The sequence below is a fragment of the Phacochoerus africanus genome, chromosome 1 (genome assembly GCF_016906955.1).
Source record: "Phacochoerus africanus isolate WHEZ1 chromosome 1, ROS_Pafr_v1, whole genome shotgun sequence".
Taxonomy (NCBI): domain Eukaryota; kingdom Metazoa; phylum Chordata; class Mammalia; order Artiodactyla; family Suidae; genus Phacochoerus; species Phacochoerus africanus.
The window spans coordinates 217,733,145-217,756,929 of NC_062544.1; the positions used below are offsets into that span (position 1 = coordinate 217,733,145).

General features: G+C 48.7%; 1 protein-coding gene across 1 annotated transcript in view; it reads right to left on the minus strand.

Moving 5' to 3' along the window:
• PDIA5 (protein disulfide isomerase family A member 5) overlaps positions 1 to 21,210 on the minus strand; it is a 100,380-nt gene extending 79,170 nt beyond the window's left edge. The window contains exon 1 of the mRNA XM_047790715.1: positions 21,042 to 21,210. Within this exon, the coding sequence (XP_047646671.1) occupies positions 21,042 to 21,086 (45 nt within the window). The 5' untranslated portion in view covers positions 21,087 to 21,210. The remainder of the gene's footprint in view (positions 1 to 21,041) is intronic.
• Between the last annotated feature and the right edge of the window lie 2,575 nt (positions 21,211 to 23,785).

Consider the following 23,785-nt stretch of genomic DNA (forward strand, 5'->3'; position numbering starts at 1 on the left):
TGCTGACAAGGAGGAGATTCTGAAAGTTTCAACAAGAAAACAAAACAAAACACCACATATAAAAGATCAGGGGTCAGAAATTGCATAAGACTGCTCATCAGCACACCAAAAGATAACAAAAGCATTGCCTTCACAATTCTCAAGCAACGTAATTTCCAACTGGAATTCTATAATCAGCTAAACTACCTATCAATGGTGAGCAGAGATGTACCCAAGCAGACTCAAGATCTCAGATGTGAGGAGTTCCTGTTGTGTCTCAGTGGTTAACGAATCTGACTAGGTACCATGAGGTTGCAGGTTCAATCCCTGGCCTTCCCCAGTGGGTTAAGGATCCGGCGTTGCCGTGAGCTGTGGTGTAGGTCACAGACACAGCTCGGATCCCACGTTGCTGTGGTCCTGGCGTAAGCTGGCAGCTACAGCTCTGATTAGACCCCTAGCCTGGGAACCTCCATATGCCGCAAGTGCGGCCCTATAAATCAAAAAATAAAAAAATAAAAAGATCTCAGATGTGAGAATTTTACCACCAATATACTCTTTCTCAGGATGCTATTGCAACTCATACTCCATCAAAACAAGAAATAAATAAAAAATGAGAAAGCTATGGACCCTAGGAAACAAAGGGTCTAAAAGAAGAGAGAGGCAAAGAAGATGATGGTGACGAGAAATCCCAGAATCCTACAGAGCAGCCAGCCCAGGATGGAACAAGGAGAGAGGATTACGGAGGAATGTGGTCAATAAAAAGAGGCAACGACAGATGATTCATTGTGCTCGATCATACCGATCAGGTAAATAATCTGACCAAAGTCACGCAGTTAAGAAGAAGCAGCGTCTGGATCTGAACTCCAGTCTCTCTAGTTGACCCCAGGCCCTCTCAGGCCACTGCCTCTTTGTAGCCAGAAGTCTTGCATTGAGTCTGAGCTCCACCACTCAATAGCTAAGATGCCCAGGCAACACCACCCAACCTTCTAGATGCTTGGTGCTTCGCATCTGATGTGGAGCTAATGATACTCCGCCTCGTGGGACGGCTGTGAGGATGAAATGGGATAACTTATTGAACATGCTTTATAAATCATAAAGCGCACTAGCGGTATCAGTTACCGTAATCTATAATACCAATTTCCATCTCAGCAGAGTGGAAGACACAAATGTGGCCATAGTCTAGTGTTTCTAAATATAATCTGCCATTGGAATGAAATGGTGCCTTCTCTCCAGGGTAAAAACCCTCAGGAGGAGGAGGGGAGGGATGAGTTCTCCCTTATTTCCATCCCCCCCCCCCCGCAATGCTCAGGGACCCCTTGCCCTCAGGCAGGGACCTTGAGAGCTCACCAGAAAAAAAGTTCATTCCCCCTTATTATTACAGGTTATTCCACTGCTCCCAGAGAGCCAATGGACTTCAGATTAAAAAGTCCATAGCTCAATGCACACGATTAAAGGGAAAAGAGAAAAGAATCTGTGGGGAAAAACATGTTGACGCTGCTGGTTTTAATTCTCAAATAACCTGGTCAGTCAGGAAAAACAACTGCCCTTGCTCAGTGCCTCAGGACTCGGACCCAGAGACCAGCCATCCTGAGACTGGCAGGCACCTGCGCTTCTCCACTGGGGAAAAGGAAAGGGGAAAGGAGGGTGGACCCAGTGCCCACCTGCCTGGGCAGCATGGCAGTGTGCAGCTGGGCTAAGTGTCTACAGCAGATACCACAAGAGCACCAAGTCTCAAGGCGTAGCCAGCCACAGCTTCCTTCCTAAAAAGCCCAGCGAATCCCTCAGGTCATCTAACCAGTGGCCACCCACCGAGCAAACAAACCACTTTCCAGCCAGCTACCAAGGCCTCTGAGGCAGTGTTTACCCTCGCAGAGCAGCGAATGTCAGCTCTACCAGAAATACCCTGCTGCTGGGCTTAACCTCAGCGTTCTCTGTGGCCGGCCTGGTCAAGAACCCTTTATGGATGGTCCATGTTCTTTCCGCTTGCTCCAGCCCTACCCCAAACTCCCTAGACCAGGAGCACATAGCCCCTTGAAAGCCCTGAGGAAATGCCTGTCCAGCATAATAATAAACATGAGAAACAAACTGGTTGCCACACTGAACCTTTGCAGAGGTCTCCCCCGCAGGGAGCATGTTCCAAGGTGAGTCCACGGCAGCTCTCGGGAGACCCAGAAGGGACCGTGGAAGCCAGACAGACCCAAGGCAGTCAGGGAGGGCCTGGGCTGGAGAGTGGTGGGAGAGGGCAGGTGGGGCCGGGCTGGGATGGGGTGTGGGGTCCTCAAAGCCTAGCTCAGGAACCCCATCTGGCTAGGATCTCAGACTGAGGAGTCGCCAAGAGGCTGGAGGGGATCTGCTCAGTGGCTGCCCAAGCGGAGAAAAATGGGTCAATTCAAGCGCCTCAAGGGAAAAACAACATAATTCAGTGACGATTCATATGTAAGCAAGGAAAGAAGAGAGAAGAGGCTAAAATGACCTCAAGGATTCTGCGCTCCGAAATGGAACAAGAGCCAGCCAAAACTGGAAGAATGGGGAAGCAGCAGCAGAAGAGGGTTTTTTGTCTTATGTTGAGAAAGGTGATGATAAGCTTAGGCACAGACCTGTGAACAAGTAGACGCCCCTCTGCAGACATCCTCCAGGCTGGAGGGTGAGCCACAAGGTCAAAGAAGTCTCGGGGTCAGAGTGCAGAGGGAGAAGTCAGGAAACCCCTCAACTGAGTAGGAGGAAGGACCGAGAGAAAGGCTGGGCAGGAGGTAGGACGTACCATGTCAACGCAGACAGGGAGGAGACACACAGAAAATCAGGTGATGGAGCTGCAGGCAAAGGCCAGGGCCAAGTGCCCAGGGAGAACTTCCTGGTGAGGGGTGGGCGGTCAGAAGCCAGGCTGCACAGGGAAGCACAGCCCAGGCAGGAGGAGCACAGGGTCAGGAGAAGAATGGGCTGCCTCCACTGAAGATAGGCACTGGTGGGCATGGGAGAGGCAGGATTTGCTGGGAGAGAATTTGAAAATTTGAGAACAAGAAGAAAACCGTTGGGACAGGTAGATCTGGAGGGACCCAGAGGACTTGGTGTGCAAAGAGCTAAGATGCTCAGCTGAACATCTCTGAGGGTGAAAGACCCCTGTGTATGGCCTCAGAGACACCCCTGCCTTAGCAAGCAACCACGGTAGCCGTCGGGAAGTGGCCCTTTCCTGCCTCCCCTAAACCCAAGGGGACTCTCCTCCAGCCACTTAACATTCTCCTTTCTCCTCCACTCCTGTCTCTTTTAACCTTTCCAGCGAGCATGCGCCTGCCTTTTCTTAAGGTGCAGCTCCACTGAGCCCTGGGTTGCCTTGCCAAGAGCCTTCCTGCTGACTTCATAAGTCACAAGCCACAAACCTTGCTAAACAACAAAAATTAAGGCAACAATAACAACGTTAATGATGCATAAACACTCTGCTTTGTCAAGTGGGGGGGGGGGGGTCGTTGGTGGGGAGATAGGGCAATGGCTTGAGAAGGGAGCCAGCCATGAAACTGTTCCTGGGTTTGGTAGGCTCCTGACATTCTAAGTCTTTTGACTTGGAGGTAGAGGAAGGAAAAAAACAGAAAAAATCCCCTTTGTTCACCAGGCAAACTCCTCTGACTTTCCCCCAATCACTGCTATCTTTTTGTTCCCAAACCCCCAGCCTTAACAGTATTTATATCAGGGCTGAACAAGGATGGCTGCCTTCCTGTGCTGGGGAATACAGGCCCCCAAAGTCAGGTCGTGCTTGCATGGCTCAGTGCGCCCCCATCAGAGTACCAGTCCCCCCAGCCCCCAACCTATCACAACACAACACCCCCCTCAGAACACCAGGCCCCTCCATCAGAATGGCAGCCCCCACCCCACCCCAAGCCCCTTCCCCCATCAGAGTACAAGGTGCTCTGGGAGAAGCACCCAGGGTGCCCGGCAGATTCCTCGCCCCCAACCTCCACTATGGCTGGAGGCAATGGGGGACACTGGGCTCTCCCCTCCCCTTCCAGACTCCCTGCAGTGCTCTCCTAACAGGTGTCTGGCCATCTCAGGGCCAGCCAGACAAACCACCCTCCAGCCCAGAAGCTCACTCTCATCTCCTCCCTTTGTAGTTTTCCTACCCCTCTGCTTCTGGGGACAGAGGGACCAGGGGTCAAACCCAGGCACCGTCATCGATAGCATGATGATCGCAGGCGAGCGTCATTTCCCCACCTGTGAAGTGGAGAAGTTCATCCTGATACCTGCCTTGTGGGGTTGGCTGAAGATTAAATGAGGGGGAGAAGTACATAGAGAACCTAACATAATGCTTGGCACACGGAAGTACATAACAATTATCATTAATCTGCATTAACACTATTAGCAAGACAAGCCATAGATACAGCAAGGACACCAGTAAACAGGCACCACCTTTTCCTCTCTAGGGCCTTGCCTGCAATTAAACAAAACAGCATGTCCAGGCAGGAAGAAACGTGCATGTACACACATCCAGCATCAGAACCTAGGATAAGCACCCATCCGCACAGCGACCCAGACCAACAGGCCATGCAGCACACGGAGGATGGTCCTCCCAGCTTTTGTGCCCATTTGCCCCTCACAATAACCTGATGAGTGGGCACTAGCCTCATCCTACAGATTAGGAACCTGAGGCTCAGAGAGGTTCACTTAGTTACCAAGGTCACACAGCAGGTCAAATCGCAGAGCTAGGTCTAGTGCTTGGGCCTCCCAGGTTCTGGCCAGAGGTGGCCTGCTTTCCTCCACCTCACAAGCTCCCTGGACAAGTTCCAGGGCTCACAGTAACCCAAGTGGACTACCTTGGAAGGAACACCTCCTTCCAGGCCAGGCCTGTCAAAGCAGCCAGAAAAAGCCCACATCTGCCAGAATGCCCTGGCAAGGAGGGTCCCAGCAGGGATTTACACTAACCCTCTGCTTCCTGTAAGCCCAGAGCACCCTGTTGTTGGCCACCTGTCCCAGGGTCCCAGGGCAAGTAGCCCAGAGCTGCTGTTAATGAGAGGTGTGTGCAGGGGTCCAGGCTCCTCTCGGCCTTGCTCTCACTCGTTCTAACACACCACACGCCCAGGCTCCTCTGGCTTCACTTAACCTCAACCACCATCACCACCAGGCTGGACATGAAGAGTCCTACAATTCTGGAAAATAGCAGGGAGAACAGTCCTTGCCCCATTACACCCTCAGCTTTAAAAAGCTCTGGATTTCTGGGGTGCGTGCCAGCACCTTCACATTCTCTATAGCCAGGAGGCTGTCTGTTGTTACAGACTTGCTCTTCAATGCAGATCATGAAGCCAGAGGTATTCAATTATGTAAAAGCAACTTGCTAAAGGAAGAAGAGTAGAGGACGGAAGTTTAACATTTAGAAAAGGGGTGGAGATGGGACTTGACCTTTTTTTGCTCTGTCACCTGAAAAAGTTGGGAGTTGTGAAGAAACTGGTTTAATTTAGTGTAGCCCACATTTTGCTCAAAATAGTTTTGAAATGTCAGAATCTAAGTCTAGACTCGTAGGAAGCTGGTGGTAAAGGGATCCAGGAACAAGGTTAAAAACTGATGACCTGAACCCAAGGGCAGAGAACTTCAGCTGGCTGAGTATTTGAGAGCTGGAGATTTGCTTGAGAGTCAGAAGGCTGGGGAGTTCCTGTCTTGGCGCAGTGGTTAACGAGTCTGACTAGGAGCCATGAGGTTGTAGGTTCAATCCCGGGCCTTGCTCAGTGGGTTAAGTATCTGGCGTTGCCATGAGCTGTGGTGCAGGTCACAGACGCGGCTTGGATCCTACGTTGCTGTGGCTCTGGCGTAGGCCTACGTTGCTGTGGCTCTGGCGTAGGCCTACGTTGCTGTGGCTCTGGCGTAGGCCAGCAGCAACAGCTCTGATTCGACCCCTATCCTGGGAACCTCCATATGCCTCGGGAACGGCCCCAGAAAAGGCAAAAAAAAAAAAAAGTCAGAGGGCTGGGAGTTCCCTAGTGGCCTGGTGGTTAAGGATTCAGCATTGTCACTGCTGTGGATTGGGTTCAATCCCTGGCCCAGAGAACTTCCACAAGCTGCAGGTGCACGCCCCCAAAAAAAGGAAAAAAGAAAGAAACAACAGAGTCAGGATCCAAGTTTTGTGCTGGCTTTGATATCTACCAGCTATGTGACCTTGGACAAGCCATTTTCCTTCTCTACATCTTTCTCTGTAAAAATGAAGGGGTTGAAAGTGATTTCCAAAGTCCTTTCCAATTGTGAGACTGTGCAAAGCTATTCTCATGACCACTACCATAGAAGTACTGTGAGGTAATTACACCTTGTGAAGAAACCAAAACCACTGAATTGCTTGGCCTGTGGCCATTCACATTAAAAGTCAAACCCCTGAGTCTTCCTTGCAGCAAGTGTGGCCATAAGGCAAAAATCCGGCCTCTGAAATAGCAAGTGTTATGTGGCAACTTTTAGCAAGTGTCCCTAATAGACACATGGTACGAGTCTTCTTAGACCCTTCCTCCTTCCTGCTGGCAAGAATGTGGAAAGATGGCTGGAACTTAAGCAGCCACCTTGCAACAATGAGGTGGAAGGACTTGCTAAAGATGTGGAGTACCAACACAGAAGGTACCTGGGTCCCTGATACCACAGAGCGACATAATGGGCCTGAACACCCCCTCTTCCAGGCTTCCATGTGAGTAAAATAAACAATCTCTTTAAGGCAATACCACTCTGGGTTTTCTGGCACACATGCAAATAGATCTTGAGTGCCTGTTTTCTTTAACTAGAAAAAAATATTAACATCTGCTCCAGTTGGAGTATCTCAAAGCATCTTTCTTCACATTCCATCTCCAGCTTCCAGGTAGCCCTCCAGAGCCAAACCCACAATCTCCTGAGGCTGCTCAATACAGTGGAGCCCAGAAGGCTGTGGAAACTAAACATGTTAATACACAGAAGTCCATGTCCTACCATTTCATCTTAGATGGCTCCAGTCATAAGAAAGTTCAAATTCCTCCCCATCCCAAGCCATTCTGCCAGCCTATCATACTCTGAAGAAAACAAACAAATTCCCTCTTAGGATTTGGCAGATGAAACTCCCAGATTCCTCATGTGCCCCCACATCTCTCACTGTCCTGAATGATCTTCCCCAGACACAGCCATGCTCATGATTCCCAGAGCTATGCCAGTGCCAGGAGCAGGGTGTCAGGGCCTGAAGAGGGTAATAATAACAGTGCTATATTACACTATAATTTATTTTTGGAAATAAATACCTAAAGTTTCATAATTCCAAATGAGGCAGAATAATAATTCCAGTAGTCAGTGTGGGAACATGAGCTTTGATATATTCCCTGATTAATGTCCATGGTTTAAGTTTTTTTGTTTTTTTTGGTCTTTTTGCCACCTCTTGGGCTGCTCCCTCGGCATATGGAGGTTCCCAGGCTAGGGGTTGAATCAGAGCTGTAGCCACCGGCCTATGCCACAGCCACAGCAACATAGGATCCGAGCCTCTACACCACAGCTCACAGCCATGCCGGATCCTAAACCCACTGAGCAAGGCCAGGGATCGAACCTGCAACCTCATGGTTCCTAGTCGGCTTGGTTAACCACTGAGCCACGACGGGAACTCCATGGTTTAAGATTTGTAAAAACTAATCAAGACAAAGAGGCCTTGCTTGTTTGAAGATGAACTATTGTAAGTACATTTGTTTTACATCAACGTAGGTATTAACCTCTGACCTATACATCTGACTGTCAGCAAAAGAATGTAAAGAATGGTGACTCTTAAGTTTAGGAGAAAGAAGAGCAAAAGGACCATAAAACTTACGGAGCACCCCCTAACTCTAAAGTCCCTCTTGAGTCAGGCCCCATAGGGGTAAACTGTACAAGGCCAATGGGAAAAAGAACTGATATCTGGACCCCACATTGGTACCCCTGTCTTTAAGAGAGAAAAACCTCCATCGAACAACAGAAAGGGGCACTCTTCCTCCCCCTTCCAGTGTGTGTGCTGGGAGCTATTTGCTTTCCTGTAATAGACTTTGCCTGCTTGCTGACTGTGTGTTCTCGAAGTTCATTCTTTGGCTCCGTGAACAAGAACCCGGATTCCGGTAACACAACACAGAAAAGTAATCTCAACACAAATCTTGACTGTTGGATCACAGTTCAGAAAAAAAAAAAAAAAAAAAGAAGAAGAAGAAGCTGAGAAACACCATTAGTAAATCTCTTAAAATATGGCACCCAAATGTCATACAATGTTGGCAAAAGTCTAAACCAGTGCAATTCTTTTGGAAAGCTATTTGACACAATTAAGCAAGTATCTTCAAAGTATTTATGCTCCTTGACTTGGTAATTCCACTTTTGGGAATGTGTCCCGAGGAAACGAGCAGATACTGACATATGACTCATACAGTCCTACTCATAAGAGTCAAAAATTGTCAACAACCTAAATATCCAACAGCAGGGGAATGGCTACTTAGAGCAAACCATGAGACAGAATAAAACAGGAATTTAAATGATGTTTCCAAAGACTGTACAATGAGAAAATATTTGTTTTAATGTTAGGTTTTTAAAAATAGAATTCGAAATGTCCCTGATTTGATCACAACTATATACAAAATTATGCTCAGAAAATGGCTGGAAGAAAAAATGCACCAAAGTAAGGCTTTGTCCTTAGATAGATTTTATTTTTTCCCTTTGTTTATTTTTCTAACTCGCCATAATAGGCATGCCCAACTATTTAAAGAAAAAGAAAAAAACGCCATTAATTGGCTATCGTCATGGAAATAATTGACAATTTCAAAGTATTTCCCCATGAGAAAACATAACTTTATAGTGGAGAAACCTGACAACACCCCCCCCCCCAAACACACACACTCAGGAACCAATGTTAACACCACCAGCAATGGGTCAAATCAACATGTCTCCTGATACATGGCCCTGAAGGGAATCATCATCCAAAACCAAACTGAGGGACATTTTTCCAAATTGTCAAGGTCCCAAAAGACAAATCTGAGAAACTGGCCCACATTACAGGAGATTAAATAGATATGACAATTCAATTCAACATGTGATTCTAGATGGAGTCCTAAGCCAAATTACCTTCCTGCTTTTGACCATTGTACTCTGGTTATGTAAGAGAAATGTCCTTGCCTTTTAGGAAATACTAAAGTATTTATGGGGCAAAGGAGGAGCACACCTGTAAACATTATATATGCAAAGGAAGAGTATGAAAAAACAAATGTGATAAAATGTTAATATTTGCGGAATCTGGGTGAATAACAGATGGAAATCCTCTGTATCCTTCTTGCAGCTCTTCTATAAGTCTGTTTCAAAACTGGAGTTAGGGGAAGAAGACCTAAAATAAGAGAGAAAAAAAAGAGATGCCTGGAACACAACCAAATGCTGGCCGCCCCCACCTCCTTCCACAGGCCTCCCGATACCCTCAGCCATCCAACCAGTGCTCCTTGGCCCTTTCCCAAGTAGAAGCAGTGCTTATCTGCCCTTCCTCACTCCCAGCTGTCTGCTCCTCTGCTCACCCAACATTGTGTAGCTTTTTATGAAAACTATTATACAGAATCTGCAAAGAACTTTGCATGCAACACATACCGACAATGGCTTTGATGAGAGAGCAAGAGAACATTAATTTTTAAATATAGGTAATTTATGCCCCTTCAATGGGCAAATTTTAAGCATCTGTCACCAGTCACCATGGCTAAATACCACTCTTCACAAGGAGTCAAGGCCAAACCTCAAACCAAGCTTGAAGAGTTCACTACTAATACTTTCCAATGTTCAAATGTCTACCACCCAGCAGCCTTTGAAGTAAAAATGAGCACTGGGAGCTCCTGGATGGTAAGGGGGGTGGGGAAGGGGGGGCATGTGGGGCAGAGGGGGGATGGGGTGTGTGTGTGAGTGTGAGAGAGAGAGAGAGACAGCCTGGCCATATGGGTGTGTGTGCACGTGTCACAGAGAGCCTGGAGCCTGGCCCTGGGATGTGGACCCCTGATCAGCTGCAGCTGAGGAGCTAAATATGCTTAAGAAAGAGAGAGAAGTAGCAAAGCCCTTAGCCTGGGACACAGCCCCAAAAGAGGATACTTTAATCCCAACATTGAGTGCCTAGGAACAAGGCCATGATAATAACAGCTACAAGTAGAGAGGGCTTGTTGTGTGACCAGGAGCCAGCTACGAAGCTATGTGACAATTCATTTATCTCAGCCAGTGAACTGGGTAGCTACTCTCCTTACACCTATTCTATAGATAAGGAAGCTGAGACAAGGAAGAGTTAGAAACTTGCTCCATGTGGTACATCAAGTAGGTGGGAGAGAGCTGTGCTATGACTCGGACCCAAGTCTGACAGACTCAGACCAGGGCTGAAGCGCAAAGACGGATTCCTAAAGCCACATACCTCACTGCTTGCTCCTATAAATGCAAAGCCAGCTGCATGGCTTATATTTTGCTTCCTTTAAAAACCACACCTTGGTGTTCTCGTCATGACGTAGTGGAATGGAATCTGAGTAGGAACCGTAAGGTTGCAGGTTCGATCCCTGGCCTCAATCAGTGGGTTAAGGATCCGGCACTGCCTTGAGTTGTGGTGTAGGTCACAGACATGGCTCAGATCCGAGTGGCTGTGGTACAGGCTGGCAGCTGCAGCTCCGGTGACCCCTAACCTGGGAACTTCCATATACCATGGGTGCGACTCTAAAAAGCAAAAAAAAAATTAGAAAAAAAAAACAACAACACATCTTATACATGGGCTACACAAACTTTCCACAACACAAACTCAGCTATCAACTAGGGCCAATGTCAGGGGCAGGACAACTGATCCATGAGCTTATCAAAACAGGTTCTCTTATCCCAAAATTGCAACTGCAGTGCATTTAACCAAGACTTAAGTCTCTAAAGCTTTTAATGTGGAAAACCTTTTCCAGAGCCAAGAGGGCTCTGGGCTGCTGCCAGGTCTGCTAATGAGGAAGAGCTGGTGGAGGGGACAGAGAATTAGGCAGCGGGGTGGGGGGGAGGAAGAGCAGGTGAATTCCCACTCCGGAAACCCAACCTTGCCTCAAAGCTCCATTAATTGATAAGAAAATAACAATTCAAGTGATCATGACCCATGGGCTATATCCGAGCTCTGACACACAGTATCTCATTCAATCCCTTGAAGCCGAGAGTCTAAACCAGTTGTGTAACACCCCTCAGGCCTTAACCCAAGAGCAGAGTCATGGTGGGTTACCACCAGCACTTTTTAAAGCAAACATTAAATAAGAAGAGTTCCCGTCATGGCTCAGTGGTTAATGAACCCGACTATCCATGAGGATGAAGGTTCAATTGCTGGCCTTGCTTAGCAGCTTGGGGAGCCTAGCCTGGGAACCTCCATATGCCTCAGGTGTGGCCCTAAAAAGATAACAAAATAAAAATAAACATTAAATAGGAAACCTCAGTGTGTACCATAGGTAGCAAGACTATGTATTTGGGGAAAGGTGTATGTGTGCATGCTCATGTGTGTACACACTTGGTTATAATGTAAAATGCATAATTGTTCCTGCAGGAATTGCAGTAGTGTGGGAAGTGGCACCATCCCCACTTCAGGACTGTGAAAACTGAGGTTCAAAGAAGTTAAGGACCTCGACTTGGGTGAAGCCTAAAATGGCAGAGCCAGGCCTCCAAGGTCTCTGGGCACAGATTAGATGCTCTTCTCTTTGTCAATGTGCCTGTTTCCCACGGGTGTCCCTCAAGTTCTATCCAGTCCCCAGAGCTCCACCCAGAACAAGCCCTGAGAGGCCAGCAGGCCTGTTCTCCCCTCCAGTCTAGCTACAGCACGCAACCAACCAGAAAGAGCTTCAGTGACAGCCTGAGCCATCTTTCCTCTGCTACCTGCTTGCACACAATTCCCTAAACACCTTCAGAGAAAAGCAAAAAACGGCACATGCTCCAGCCAGGGGATGCTTCACAGTTGTCACTGGTGTCTGTGGTTTGTGACACGGGCAGAACCCTGGCTAGCAAAATACTATCCACCACATAAAACCAATGTTGTCTTATAAATGTGTGGTTTGTAGCTGGAAATAAAGATTCCTGGGCTCTACCCTTGAAGAAAATCATCTCATGGATCGGGAGAGACCAGGAGTCCATTTTTACACATAGTCTCTCTTAAGGCAGTTTGGCTCCATAGGCAGGTTGGAAGGCCATTAATCCATCTTTTAAAAACACCCTCTCTGGACCTCAGCCACTCCCCTCTCCTTCACAGTCAGAATTTTCCATCTCCCTCCTGCCCTCCTATCCACTCCTCAGGCCTCTCAGAGCTGCCCCCACTCCTCCAAGAGTCTCTCGGTGGAGGTTCAACAATGAACTTCACGTGGGAAACCAGACAGGGAGCTCCCCTTCTCATTTTTTCTCATTATCTTTCTCAAACCCAGATGGCACACTCTCAGTCTCCCTCTACCTCTTTGGCCACCCGTTCTATCTTTTTTGAAAATCCTCCTCCGCCATCCCATAAATGCTGAAGCTCTTTGGGTTCCCTCAGTCCACCTTCTCCTCCCACCCCACACTCTCATTGCACTCCCTCCACCTGAGCAGCACCCCTAAATTAACATCCCCGGGCCCAGATCCCCCTTCTGAGGGCCACACCTTCCCATCCTGCTGGCCTAGTAACTCTTAAACTAGGATCAGGTATAATTCTCAAATGTTAAAAACCTAATTCTCGTACAAATAGAGATTGAACATATTTCAAAGTGTTCTTAACTCTTTCATAAGGGACCCATTAAAATGACAAAGCCAGGTCAGAAGAGAATACGTGGAAAAAGAGTTCTCTTCCTGGCTCAGTGGTTAAACCCAGACCAACTAGCATCCATGAGGATGCAGGCTTCATCCCTGGCCTCGCTCCCAGCATTGCTGTGGGTGTGGGGTGGGGCAGCAGCTACAGCTCTGATTTGCCACCTAGCCTGGGAGCTTCCATGTGCCACGGGTATGGCCCTAAAAAGCAGAAAAATAATAAATAATAAAAATAAATAAAAAATAAAATAAAAAGATTTTTTAAATGTTATAGGAGTGCCCATTGTGGCTCAACAGGTTAAGGACCTGACATTGTCTTTGTGAGGATGCAGGTTCAATCCCTGGCCTCACTCAGTGGGTTAAGGATCTGGCGTTGTTGTGAGCTGCGGCATAGGTTGCAGATGTGGCTCAGATCTGGTATTGCAGTGGCTGTGGTGTTGGCTGCAAACTCAGCTCAGATCTGGAGTTGCTATGGCTGTGGCGTAGGCAGGCAACTGCAGCTCCAATTCAACCCCTACCCTGGGAACTTCCATATTCCTCAGGTATGGCCCTATAAAGAAAAAAACAAACAAAAAAAACAAAACTAAGTTGTAAGACACTTGCATGTGGGTCTCCCTTCTCTACCAAACAGAAATCATCTGCATCCTTTCTGACTTTACAGAGTTCTGCTTCTGAGAAATAACAAGCAAAGCAACACTCCCTAGAGCATGGGACGCTCCTGGGTGGGCTTCCTAGACAGTGGTCCGATGCAACATTAGAAAGCTACTAAATCATCTTTTATTTCCAAGGTTTTGGAATTTTTTTTTTTTGGAATTTTTCTTACACTGGGGTCTATGAATGTGGATGGGGAAACGCATCTTTATTTGCATTAATCTCTAACTGAAATTTAGCCTTCCCTTCATTATGAATGTAGGTAACCAATTATGGTAGTGCTGGCAGTGCCTGTGACTTTGCCAACAGAAATCACACTTTCTCACGTCACACGATGATTTGCTGAGATAACCTGAAACACTGTCTATGCTCATCACCACTTAAAGAAGTCATCAAATCTGCCACTAGATCTTCTGACATGATATATTAAAAATATAAATACTATTGTATAATTTGTGACAATATTTCGGTATCTGTATTTCAATATCACTGGTTCCCTTTGTAATCCTATGCGTTCTGTTTTATACATTTAAAAACATTATTCTAAGAAAGGGTCCATAAGTCTTCAGAAAGGTCTTTCCTGACTTCTTGCAGTAAACTGGGGGGCCCCTGTCACATTCTCTTACATTTCACACTTCTTTCCAGTACTTACTACCTGAATTAAATAATAAATTTGAGGCTCTCCCTCTCGGCAATGGGGGGGAACGGATGGCATCCATCAAAAGATTATGTCCCCAAAACCTTGGCACAGTATGTATGGCTCATAAAAGACTCTCAAGAAGTGGAGTTCCCGTCGTGGCGCAGTGGTTAACGAATCCGACTAGGAACCATGAGGTTGCGGGTTCGGTCCCTGCCCTTGCTCAGTGGGTTAACGATCCGGCGTTGCTGTGAGCTGTGGTGTAGGTTGCAGACGCGGCTCGGATCCCGCGTTGCTGTGGCTCTGGCGTAGGCCGGTGGCTACAGCTCCGATTCAACCCCTAGCCTGGGAACCTCCATATGCTGCGGGAGTGGCCCAAGAAATAGCAACAACAACAAAAAAGACAAAAGACAAAAAAAAAAAAAAGAAAGAAAAAGAAAGAAAGAAAGGAAGGAAGGAAGGAAAGAAAAAAGATCTGTGGAACAAATGAACACAGAGACGGTGACATGTGTATCCATGATCCTTTGAAATGAGAGGCATGTAGAATACTCTGCCCGGGAGCCAGCCAGGTCAGACCCCTTGATGACAGCAAACCAGCTTGTTCCTCAGGATCCTGCCCTACTTGGCCCAACAACAGAGCTTTCCAGCCGAGGCCTTTTCGTGGCTCAGAAGCTAGACCACCTTTAGGTTTAAGCCCCAGGGTAGGGCCCTGGACCTACTAGATCTCCATTAGTACCTTCCAAGGCAAGGATTACAGGATCTGGTTATGAAATAAAGACATCTGCTTGTGCTAAGGGATTTGAGGAATGGGGGGATTCCTTGGGGCGATGGATTCTCTACCCCTGTCCCAACCAGTTGTGAGGAATGGGAAATTCTGAAGCCAGGCACAGGCCACCATCAGGCCATTTGGGAACAGAGAGCACATCCATCTAGGGGCTCAGTAGGACCTCGAGGAATACAAAGATGCAAAAAGGCTATTTATTCTAACTCCACCCTCCCTCTGAGTGTTTAACACCCCACCACCTGACCGTGAATTAGTTAAAGCTAATTATTTAGAAGTAGTTGTTGGCACTCCTGCTGTGGTACAGTGCATTAATGATCCAGCTTATCTCTATGGCGTTGCCAGCTGGATCCCCAGCCTGGCACAGTGGGTGAAGGATCTAGCATTGCTGGAACTTCCATATGCTGCAGGTGCGGCCGAAAAAAGGAGCGGAAAAAAAAAAAGCGGTCATCCAGTGGTGTTTGGAAAGAGGCCCTGTTGGACATAGGTGGTCAGGGGAACAGCTATCTAGAGCTCTGCAGGGAGGGTAATGAGAAAGCTGGTCAGTGAGGGCCTGGCTATAGCCCCTCCTCTCGTACTCAGGCCATCGTCAGGGTTACAGAGCAAGCTTCAGAGACCGCCATGCCCCCAGGTAAGTGGCTGGTGCTGCTATTTCAGCAACCAGCCCCTGTCAAGGAGGCTGCTCAAACTTTCAGGTGCCCTTGGTTCCAGACCATACCCATCAATGGTCTCTCTTCCTGCTCTCTGTCCACCCACCCATCTCTCTCTCTCGAGCTAAGAGTACTCAACCAGCTTATCTCACCCACTTCATGTGGGACTCAAAACTGCAGACTCGAAATATGTGGAAATGCTGTGCAAACTCTAAAGCCCTCTACAAAGGTACCAGGTGTCTGATAATTCTTGCTGACAGACTGAATGAGTGGCCAGGGGCTTAGGTCACTGCTGCAGGATGGGCCCAGCAGTGGCTGAGCACATCGCTTCTTCCCTCTCCCACTGAGACCTGGGACGCCGGTTCCCCCGGGGGGTGGGGGAGGAAGGCAGAAGCAAATAAACCATCCACGTCCGATGATGAAGGAGAACTTGGGCTCTCCTACACCCCATGTGTCACTGTCTGGCCCACTGTCACTTAGATAGCTTCCAAAACCTACCACAACCACCAAAGGCGACACAGAACAAAACCATAGCTGGGGCAAACCCTCCAGGGAGTCAGTGTGGTTGGTGTCTCCATTCTGGAGAGAGGATCCACTATCAGAAGAAAGGGGAAACACAGGGCGCTTAAATTCTTAACTCCTCTGAACACACACACCCACAAATAGGCAAAGGCTCTGCTGCGGCCCAGCGCAGAGGGGCAAAGAGTGATGGGGAGCTCAACTCCAAGGAACTGTGCCAGGGAGATGCCAAGCAGCACAGCCCCCCCCCCATCTGCATCTCACAGCCTCCACGCACACTCCTCTGGCCCTTGACTGGCTTCGGGCACCCCTTCTTCAACAACCTGAGGTCACGGCTGTGGCTCCCATTTATTGGGCTGGCCCATGTGCCATGTACTGTGCGGGCTGCTTCCTGCAGTGTTTCTGATCCTTTCGACTCTGCAAGATGGATATTATCACCACCACTGACAAACAAGAAAACTGGTAGGGCCCAAGGCCACACAGCTCCTGAGTGTCTCCCTGGCTAAAAGCCCATGTTCTTTCCACGACCTCACAATGGACTTCATCTGCAGACAACAGAGAAGAAAATAAAAGGAAGAAAGTGTTGTTTGGGGAAAATGAATTCAGTCTCTCCCACTCCAACCCAGTGCCACACTGTGGCCTGACTGCTCTTGTTATTAAAAGGGCAGCTTCTATCATGTCTCTCCACTGCCTACAGAATCGGTCCCCAAAGCTTTGCCAGGCATTTAAGAGTTTTCATGGTCCACTTTTCCAACCTGATTTCCCCAGTCCCAGACTCAAATCCTTCCTTCCGCCCAGTCTGGCCCATCACTCCTCATGGCCCATGTTTCTGTCTTGGATTCGCTACCTATAACACTAATTCCTTCAAGCAAACATAGACTGGGGGTGACTGTGTGCCAGGTCTGGGCTAGATACTGGGACAGGGAGGGTCCCCACCATCACAGAGTCTGCCCTCCTTGTTTTTGTTTTTTTTGTTTTTTTGTTTTTGTCTTTTTGCCTTTTTCTAAGGGCTGCTCCCCCCGTGGCACATGGAGGTTCCCAGGCTAGGGGTCAAATCGGAGCTGTAGCCGCTGGCCTACACCACAGCCACAGCAACTCAGGATCTGAGCCGCGTCTGTGACCTACACCACAGCTCACGGCAATGCCAGATCCTTAACCCACTGAGCAAGACCAGGGATCGAACCCGCAACTTCATGGTTCCTAGTCGAATTCATTAATCACTGTGCCACGACAGGAACTCTGAGTCTGCCCTCCTTGTGAGGCGTGAGCTGGGGCCCTTCTCTGGTTGCTCGGTGCCCCAGAGCCTGACCCTCACCCAAATCTGCTGCACCATGTCTGCCACTCCTACAGTACTCAGCCATTCCCCAAGTTATGTGCCAGTTCTGTCTTCCAAACTTCCTCTGTAATGCATGTATTTCTGTTGGAAAAGTGCACTCCGGGTTCCAAACAGCATTATAAATGGCAATTAGGCCTCCAGGCCAGCCCACAAAAGCCTATTAAATATATAATGGTATAGAACCTAAATACATGTACATTAAAAGCTCTGCAGGAGACAGCAAGGCAAACATCTGCTGCTTCCTGCACCTCTGCCCATTGTCCCACCAGGTTCTGAGCTTCACGCTACCCTCAGGGGCAGAGGCCCGAGCTGTGGCTTGGGAGGAGGGAAACAGGTGGGGGCTGGGATGACAGAGATGCTGACTGTCATTCAGGAGCCTGGCTCTCATCCCAGCTCTGCCTTTACAAACTGGGTGCCCTGGAGTGGGCGAGTCGCTTCCGTCTTGAAGCCTCACTTTTCCCTTATAAGAGAGCTGAGTTAGGTCAGTAACTTCTGATGCTCACACACTGGTGCAATATATTTTTAAACAAAAATTTTAAATATGTGTTTAAAAACACTGTGTATTTTACATGTAAATAAACTGTATCAATTAAAGGCATTTTTTAAAAATCACAATATACTACCACTGCTTTCATTTTTTTTTTCAAAAGGACACTATAAACCACTGTCCCCCACACACCCCTTCAAAATGTTAGAGAAATGAAGTTCTTAAACTGAAAATATTTGGAATCATGAAGAAATGTCATTCACTATTGCTATTTTTCCAAGTTGTCTGTGAACCAGTGAAAACATCGTCACAGCCCAGATGACGATGGGCTCCAGTCCTTGGCCGGATGCTGGAACCTTCGAGCCGGGTGATGTCAAATCCTCTCCAGCTCTGACACCGCTCTGACATTCTGAGCACTGGATGGAAACTAATGACAACACAGCGGATGACTCTGGGGAAGGGTCAGCTGCCAGGAGATACTGAGTAGGACAGCAGGAAGGAGCAGACAGCCCCAGGGGTTGGGACAGGACAGCCTGGCCTCCCCAGCCCCAGGCCCTGAGGGCAGAGACACCTAGCCTGGAAGGGCTGGAACCTACCTGTCCCAAGTGTTGACTGCAGCTCCTTCTACCCCAGAAGAGTGTGGAAGGGTGGGAGGCCCCAAAATAAACTTTTCAAAAAGTTCGTTTCCTCACTTTTCTAATCAGAAATGAATTGCATTCATATAGAAAACTTGGGAAATACAAAATAAAAAAAAAAGCAAAAAGTAAGCAAAAGTCACCCCAACTCCACCTTCCAAAACAATCACTGTTAACATTTTTTGATCCATTGCTAATCCCTCAAACATGTACATGGCCATCTTCAGCCACCCTGGAATTCCCTTTTGTATTCTGCTTTTCTCCTTAATTATCCCACTCAAGTACTTTCCCATGTCTTTAGATATTCTTCACAAGCCATCATAAAATATTTTCATAATAAATCCAGCATTCTAGTAAATTCAACTATTCCTTATAAACATCACTTTCCATGGTATAGACAAAAGTCATTCAAACATGCTGCTACTGTTAAGCATTTAAGCCATCCCATATTTTTGCTATTGCAAAAAATGCGAAGGGTACACCCACCTGTCCATGAATCTCTGTAGACCCCTTTATGCTCCTTTCTATCCCTTGGGTCACAGCCCCGCACTCTGCACATAGCAGCCCTCAGTAAATACTGAGTGAACCAAGAAACCCAATTCACTCCCAGGACCTGGGAAGCCTTTATCAGATAGACATAGAGTTTAAGTTTACAGAAGCCCAGCCTGGTGTCCACCTGCCACTCACCACTGCCACTACACCTCAGGCTCATACCTGCTAAGCCAACCTTGGGCCTGGGGAAAGGAGAAAATATCAAGCCTTGCTAAGGACTCCCAGGTTCCAGTGCCCTAAGCAAACGGACCTGCTCTCCACACCGCCCGGTGGAGGGCACCAGCAACCTCAACTGCCTAGCGGACCCACACTCACCCTGCTCAACTGCTCAACCCACCCCTCAGGAAAGTCATGGCTGGACCTCCCTCTAAGTTAAAGACAGCTCCCCTTCACTGGAGCTCCCAGCGCTTCAGCACTGGCTGTTCTGTCTTTATTTACTCACAAGACTGACTCCCACGCCCAATACAAGGCAACACCAGCGGGCAGGAACAATGTGTGTTTTGCTCTCCACCCAAAAATCCAACCCGGTGCCAGCCAAACAATGCAGTTGATAAATAAATGTTTGCTGAATGAAACTTCTTTCAGCTCAGATTCCCACGCATTTTATTTCCACAGCAGGGAAAGGGAGGAGAACAAGAGAGGAAAGTAGGAACAGCCCAAGAGCAAAGACCTGATAGGGACAGTCCTGGCCATGGCCCTTCTGCACAGTCCTGCAGTCCTGCCTGGCCAAATGGCTCCAGGGAAGAGAATGCAAACAGACCATCAAAGACACCTAGATTCAGGGGAGTGATACCACTCTATTCCACCCTACTTGTCTCCAGGAGGGAGAATGGCCAGATCTAGGGGGGGCAAGGAGCTTCCTTTCCTATCCACTTCCTGACAACCAGAAAATACACGGCCTCTCCTCACTGGTGATCCCAAAGGGGCAGGGTATTGAGAGACTGAAGGGTTTAAAGCAACTCAATTTACACTCCAGTTTTTCTCTTCACGTTTTGTACAGCATCTTGCTACACCTCCCAAAATTAAAACAAGATAAAAAACTGGAACATCTACGTTGGAGAGAGTGCCAGCAGCAGGAAGTTCCCTGAAACTTCAGGGGAAAAGGAACCAAGATTGTCCTATAATAAGGGAGACCAGAAGTTACAGGAGAGGTGAGGAAGGAGGCCATATTATCCCATCAACACCCACAGCAACACCAAGACCAAACCTGGGGGCCTGGGTGTTGTAGACACACACATTCCGACCTCTCTCAAGGATGCTCTGGCGGCAGCAGTGCAGGGAACTCCTCGGGAGAGCCCACGCTCCCATCACCCCGGCCCCACCCCGTCTCTACTCTAACATGGATTTGCAGTTTACAGAGCTTCCTCCTCTGATTGCTCATTTGACCCTCCTGACAACCTCTGGGGCAGTGGTGGGGAATATCTAAAGCGTTCCCATTTCATAGATGAGAAAACTAAGTCAAGTGCATTAGACGATACGCCAAATCACAATACAGAAAGTGGCTCCCCCAGACCTTCGCGCTAGCCTCAGCTGGGTGAAGGAGCAGAACTCCCGGCGACCCCACCCAGACCCCACCCAGCCTGGCCTGCGGGGGCCCACGTGGTGACTGGCAGTTTACCGGCTGCCCAGGGCCTAAACCAAGAACTAGGTGGCCTTAAAAGAAGGTTTAAGGCGGTGCAGGTGGCAAGCACCCTTTCCCATCCCGTACTCACACAGGTGCAGGGCCCGGAGTGTGGGGCGCGGCGTCTCCGCAAGCCGCCGGCGTCCGGCCCTAGCCAACTGTCAACCTCTGACCTGCGCCCCCTCAAAGTTGTACGTGCAGCACCAGCACCTCCCGAGCTCCCCCGACACACACCCCGGCTTCCCCCCGCGGCTCCCTACGACCTTCGCGCCCCAGAGCACTCTGCTGGGAGGGCACCGGGGCCGCCTCCCTGCCTCCCCCACAGCCACCGGGTCCCCGCCTGCCTGGCGCGCACGCCCCCGCCCAAGCGCCCCAAAGCACCTATCTCCCCGTACATCCCGGGAGGGCCGGGAGCAGGGAGCGCGGACCCGCACTCCGGGCGCACGTGCAGTCCCGGCCCGGACCCCAGCGCCACAGCTCACCCAGACCGCCAGCAGCAGCAACCACGCCGGCCCGACCCGCGCCATCCCCGCCGCCGCTGACCACGGTCGGCTCCGGTCCCCTCTCCGGCTCCCGCGACCACAGCACCGCCGGGTGCAGCAGCCACCACCACTTCCCAGCCGCTCCCCGCCTCCGAGTTCCCGGTGCCACGTCTGCCAAAGCATGCGCACCACGCTGGGAGAGGCGGCGGGGAGAAGTGCGTGCTGGGAGTTGTAGTTTTCAGCTAGCGGAGCAGGGGCGTGGGCTTCGCCCCCAGGCCACCTAGAAGCCAGAGTGAAGTGCGATGTGGTCAAGGTCAGCGAGTAAGGAAAGGCAATTAATTTGGGGGACTTACTGTGTACCTGGAACTTTAGAAAATAGTTCTCCTTCAGCCTAGAAAGGTTAGTTTTATTTTTCCCACTCTGAGGATGAGGAGGCTACCTAGAGAATTTAAGTAATTTGACCCAGATCACACAGCCTGCAAAGGTCAGAAAGCAGATTAGTGGTTGCCTGGGGCTGGGGGAGAAAGGAATGGGGAGTGACTGATAACGGGTACAGAATCTCCTTTGAGGGTGATGAAGATATGTTGGAAAGAGACAGAAGTGATGGTCGCACAAATTGTGAATGTACTAAATGCCATTGAATTGTACACTTTAAAAATGATAACTTTTTCTTTTTGTCTTTTTAGGGCTGAGCCTGCAGCATATGGAGCTTCCCACGCTAGGGGTAGAGCTGTAAACGCTGGCCTATGCCAGAGCCACAGCAACTCCACATACGAGCAGTATCTACAACCTACACCACAGCTCACCTTAACACCAGATCTCCAACCTACTGAGCAAGGCCAGGGATCAAACCCGCATCCTCATGGATGTTAGTCAGATTCACTTCCACTGAGCCACGATGGGAACTCCAAAAATGTTTACTCTTATGTGAATTTTATCTCAATAAAAAAATTAAAAAGAAAACCTTTATTGAACCCATTCCATGTGCTAAAATATTCACACGTGCAATCAGTTAGTTATTCAAGAATGTTTATTAAGGGAGTTCCCATTGTGGCGCAGCAGAAATGAATCCAGCTATTATCCATGAGGAGGCAGTTTCTAACCCTGGCCTCCACGCTCAGTGGGTCACAGATCCAGTGTTGCCATGAGCTGTGGTGTAGGTCACAGACGACGCTTGGATCCCGTTGCTGTGGCTGTGGTGTAGGCTGGCAGCTACAGCTCCAATTTGACTCCTAGCCTGGGAACCTCCACATGCCACAGGTGCAGCCCTAAAAAGCAAAAAAAAAAAAAAAAAAAAAAAGTTTATTAAATACCTATTACATCCTGAGGCTCAAGACGTAGAGTAGTGAGATGGACAAGGAAGTACAGTATGGGGTTGATAGGTTGTAACTGAAAGATCTTTGCTCACTGTCGGGAGGTTCAAAGCTCAAAACCTAGCAATCATCCTTGATTCACTCTCACTTCTAACAAGCCTATCCAACACATCACCACATCCTGTCAGTTCTACCTCCAAAGTATATCTCCTCTGTCACCTTCTGACTCTAAGTCACCAACATGTCTCAGCAAGGGTAGAAATCTCCTGATGCATTTGCCTGCTCCTCCCTCCTTGTACCCCCTACAATGCAGTTGTTAATGTCTGTTGGATCTTGCTAGCCACATCCTGAAACCCTCCAGTAGTTTCCCATTGCCTTTTTTTTTTTTTGTCTTTTTGTCATTTCTTGGGCCGCTCCCGTGGCATGTGGAGGTTCTCAGGCTAGGGGTCCAATCGGAGCTGTAGCTTCTATGCCAGAGGCACAGCAATGCAGGATCCGAGCTGCGTCTGCAACCTACACCACAGCTCACGGCAATGCCAGATCCTTAACCCACTGAGCAAGGCCAGGGACCGAACCCACAACCTCATGGTTCCTAGTCGGATTCGTTAACCACTGAGCCACAACGGGAACTCCTTCCATTGCCTTTAAAATGAAATCCAGGAGTTCCCGTCACGGCTCAGTGGTTAGCAAATCCGACTAGAAGCCATGAGGTTGTGGGTTCAGGATCTGGCATTGCTGTGGTGTAGGTCGCAGACGTGGCTCAGATCCCGCTTTGCTGTGGCTGTGGCATAGGCTGGCAGCTACAGCTTCAATTTGACTCCTAGCCTGGGAACCTCCATATGCCACAGGTGTGGACCTAGAAAAGACCAAAAAAAAAAAAAAAAAGAAAGAAAATGAAATCCAAAGGCTTCCCCATGACCTATGAGTCCCGCATGGTCTAGACCTGGCCTCTAGACTTCACCTCCGACCTCTCCCCTGCGTTGTCCACTTGGCTCCTGTTTCACAGACCATCATTTCCTGCCCATCCCCCACCTTCGGAGCTGTTCCTACTGCAGTACTTTTCCTATTATCTCTGCCCTTTCCCTGGCCCTTGGTCTGACTCACCCCTTCGAATCTTTCAGGGCACTCCTAGTTGTATACCCTCAGAAAGTCCCCTGAAACAACCCTTCTAAAGAAGATTCTACCCTCTTCACCCCAAGCTTCTTGTTCTGTAGCCCAGGCTCTGTTGATTTCTTGCCAGTATTTACCACAATCTGCGATTACTCATTTAATTGGTCTGTTCATCTTCTGTTGCTATAAGTGGAATGTAAGTTTCACATCTCCTTTTAGCCCCCTAACTTCAGAACCTAGCACAGGACCTGAGCCTCAGGTGGTTCTCAAAAGTTCTTTTTGATGGAGTTCCCATAGTGGCTCAGTGGTTAATGAATCTGA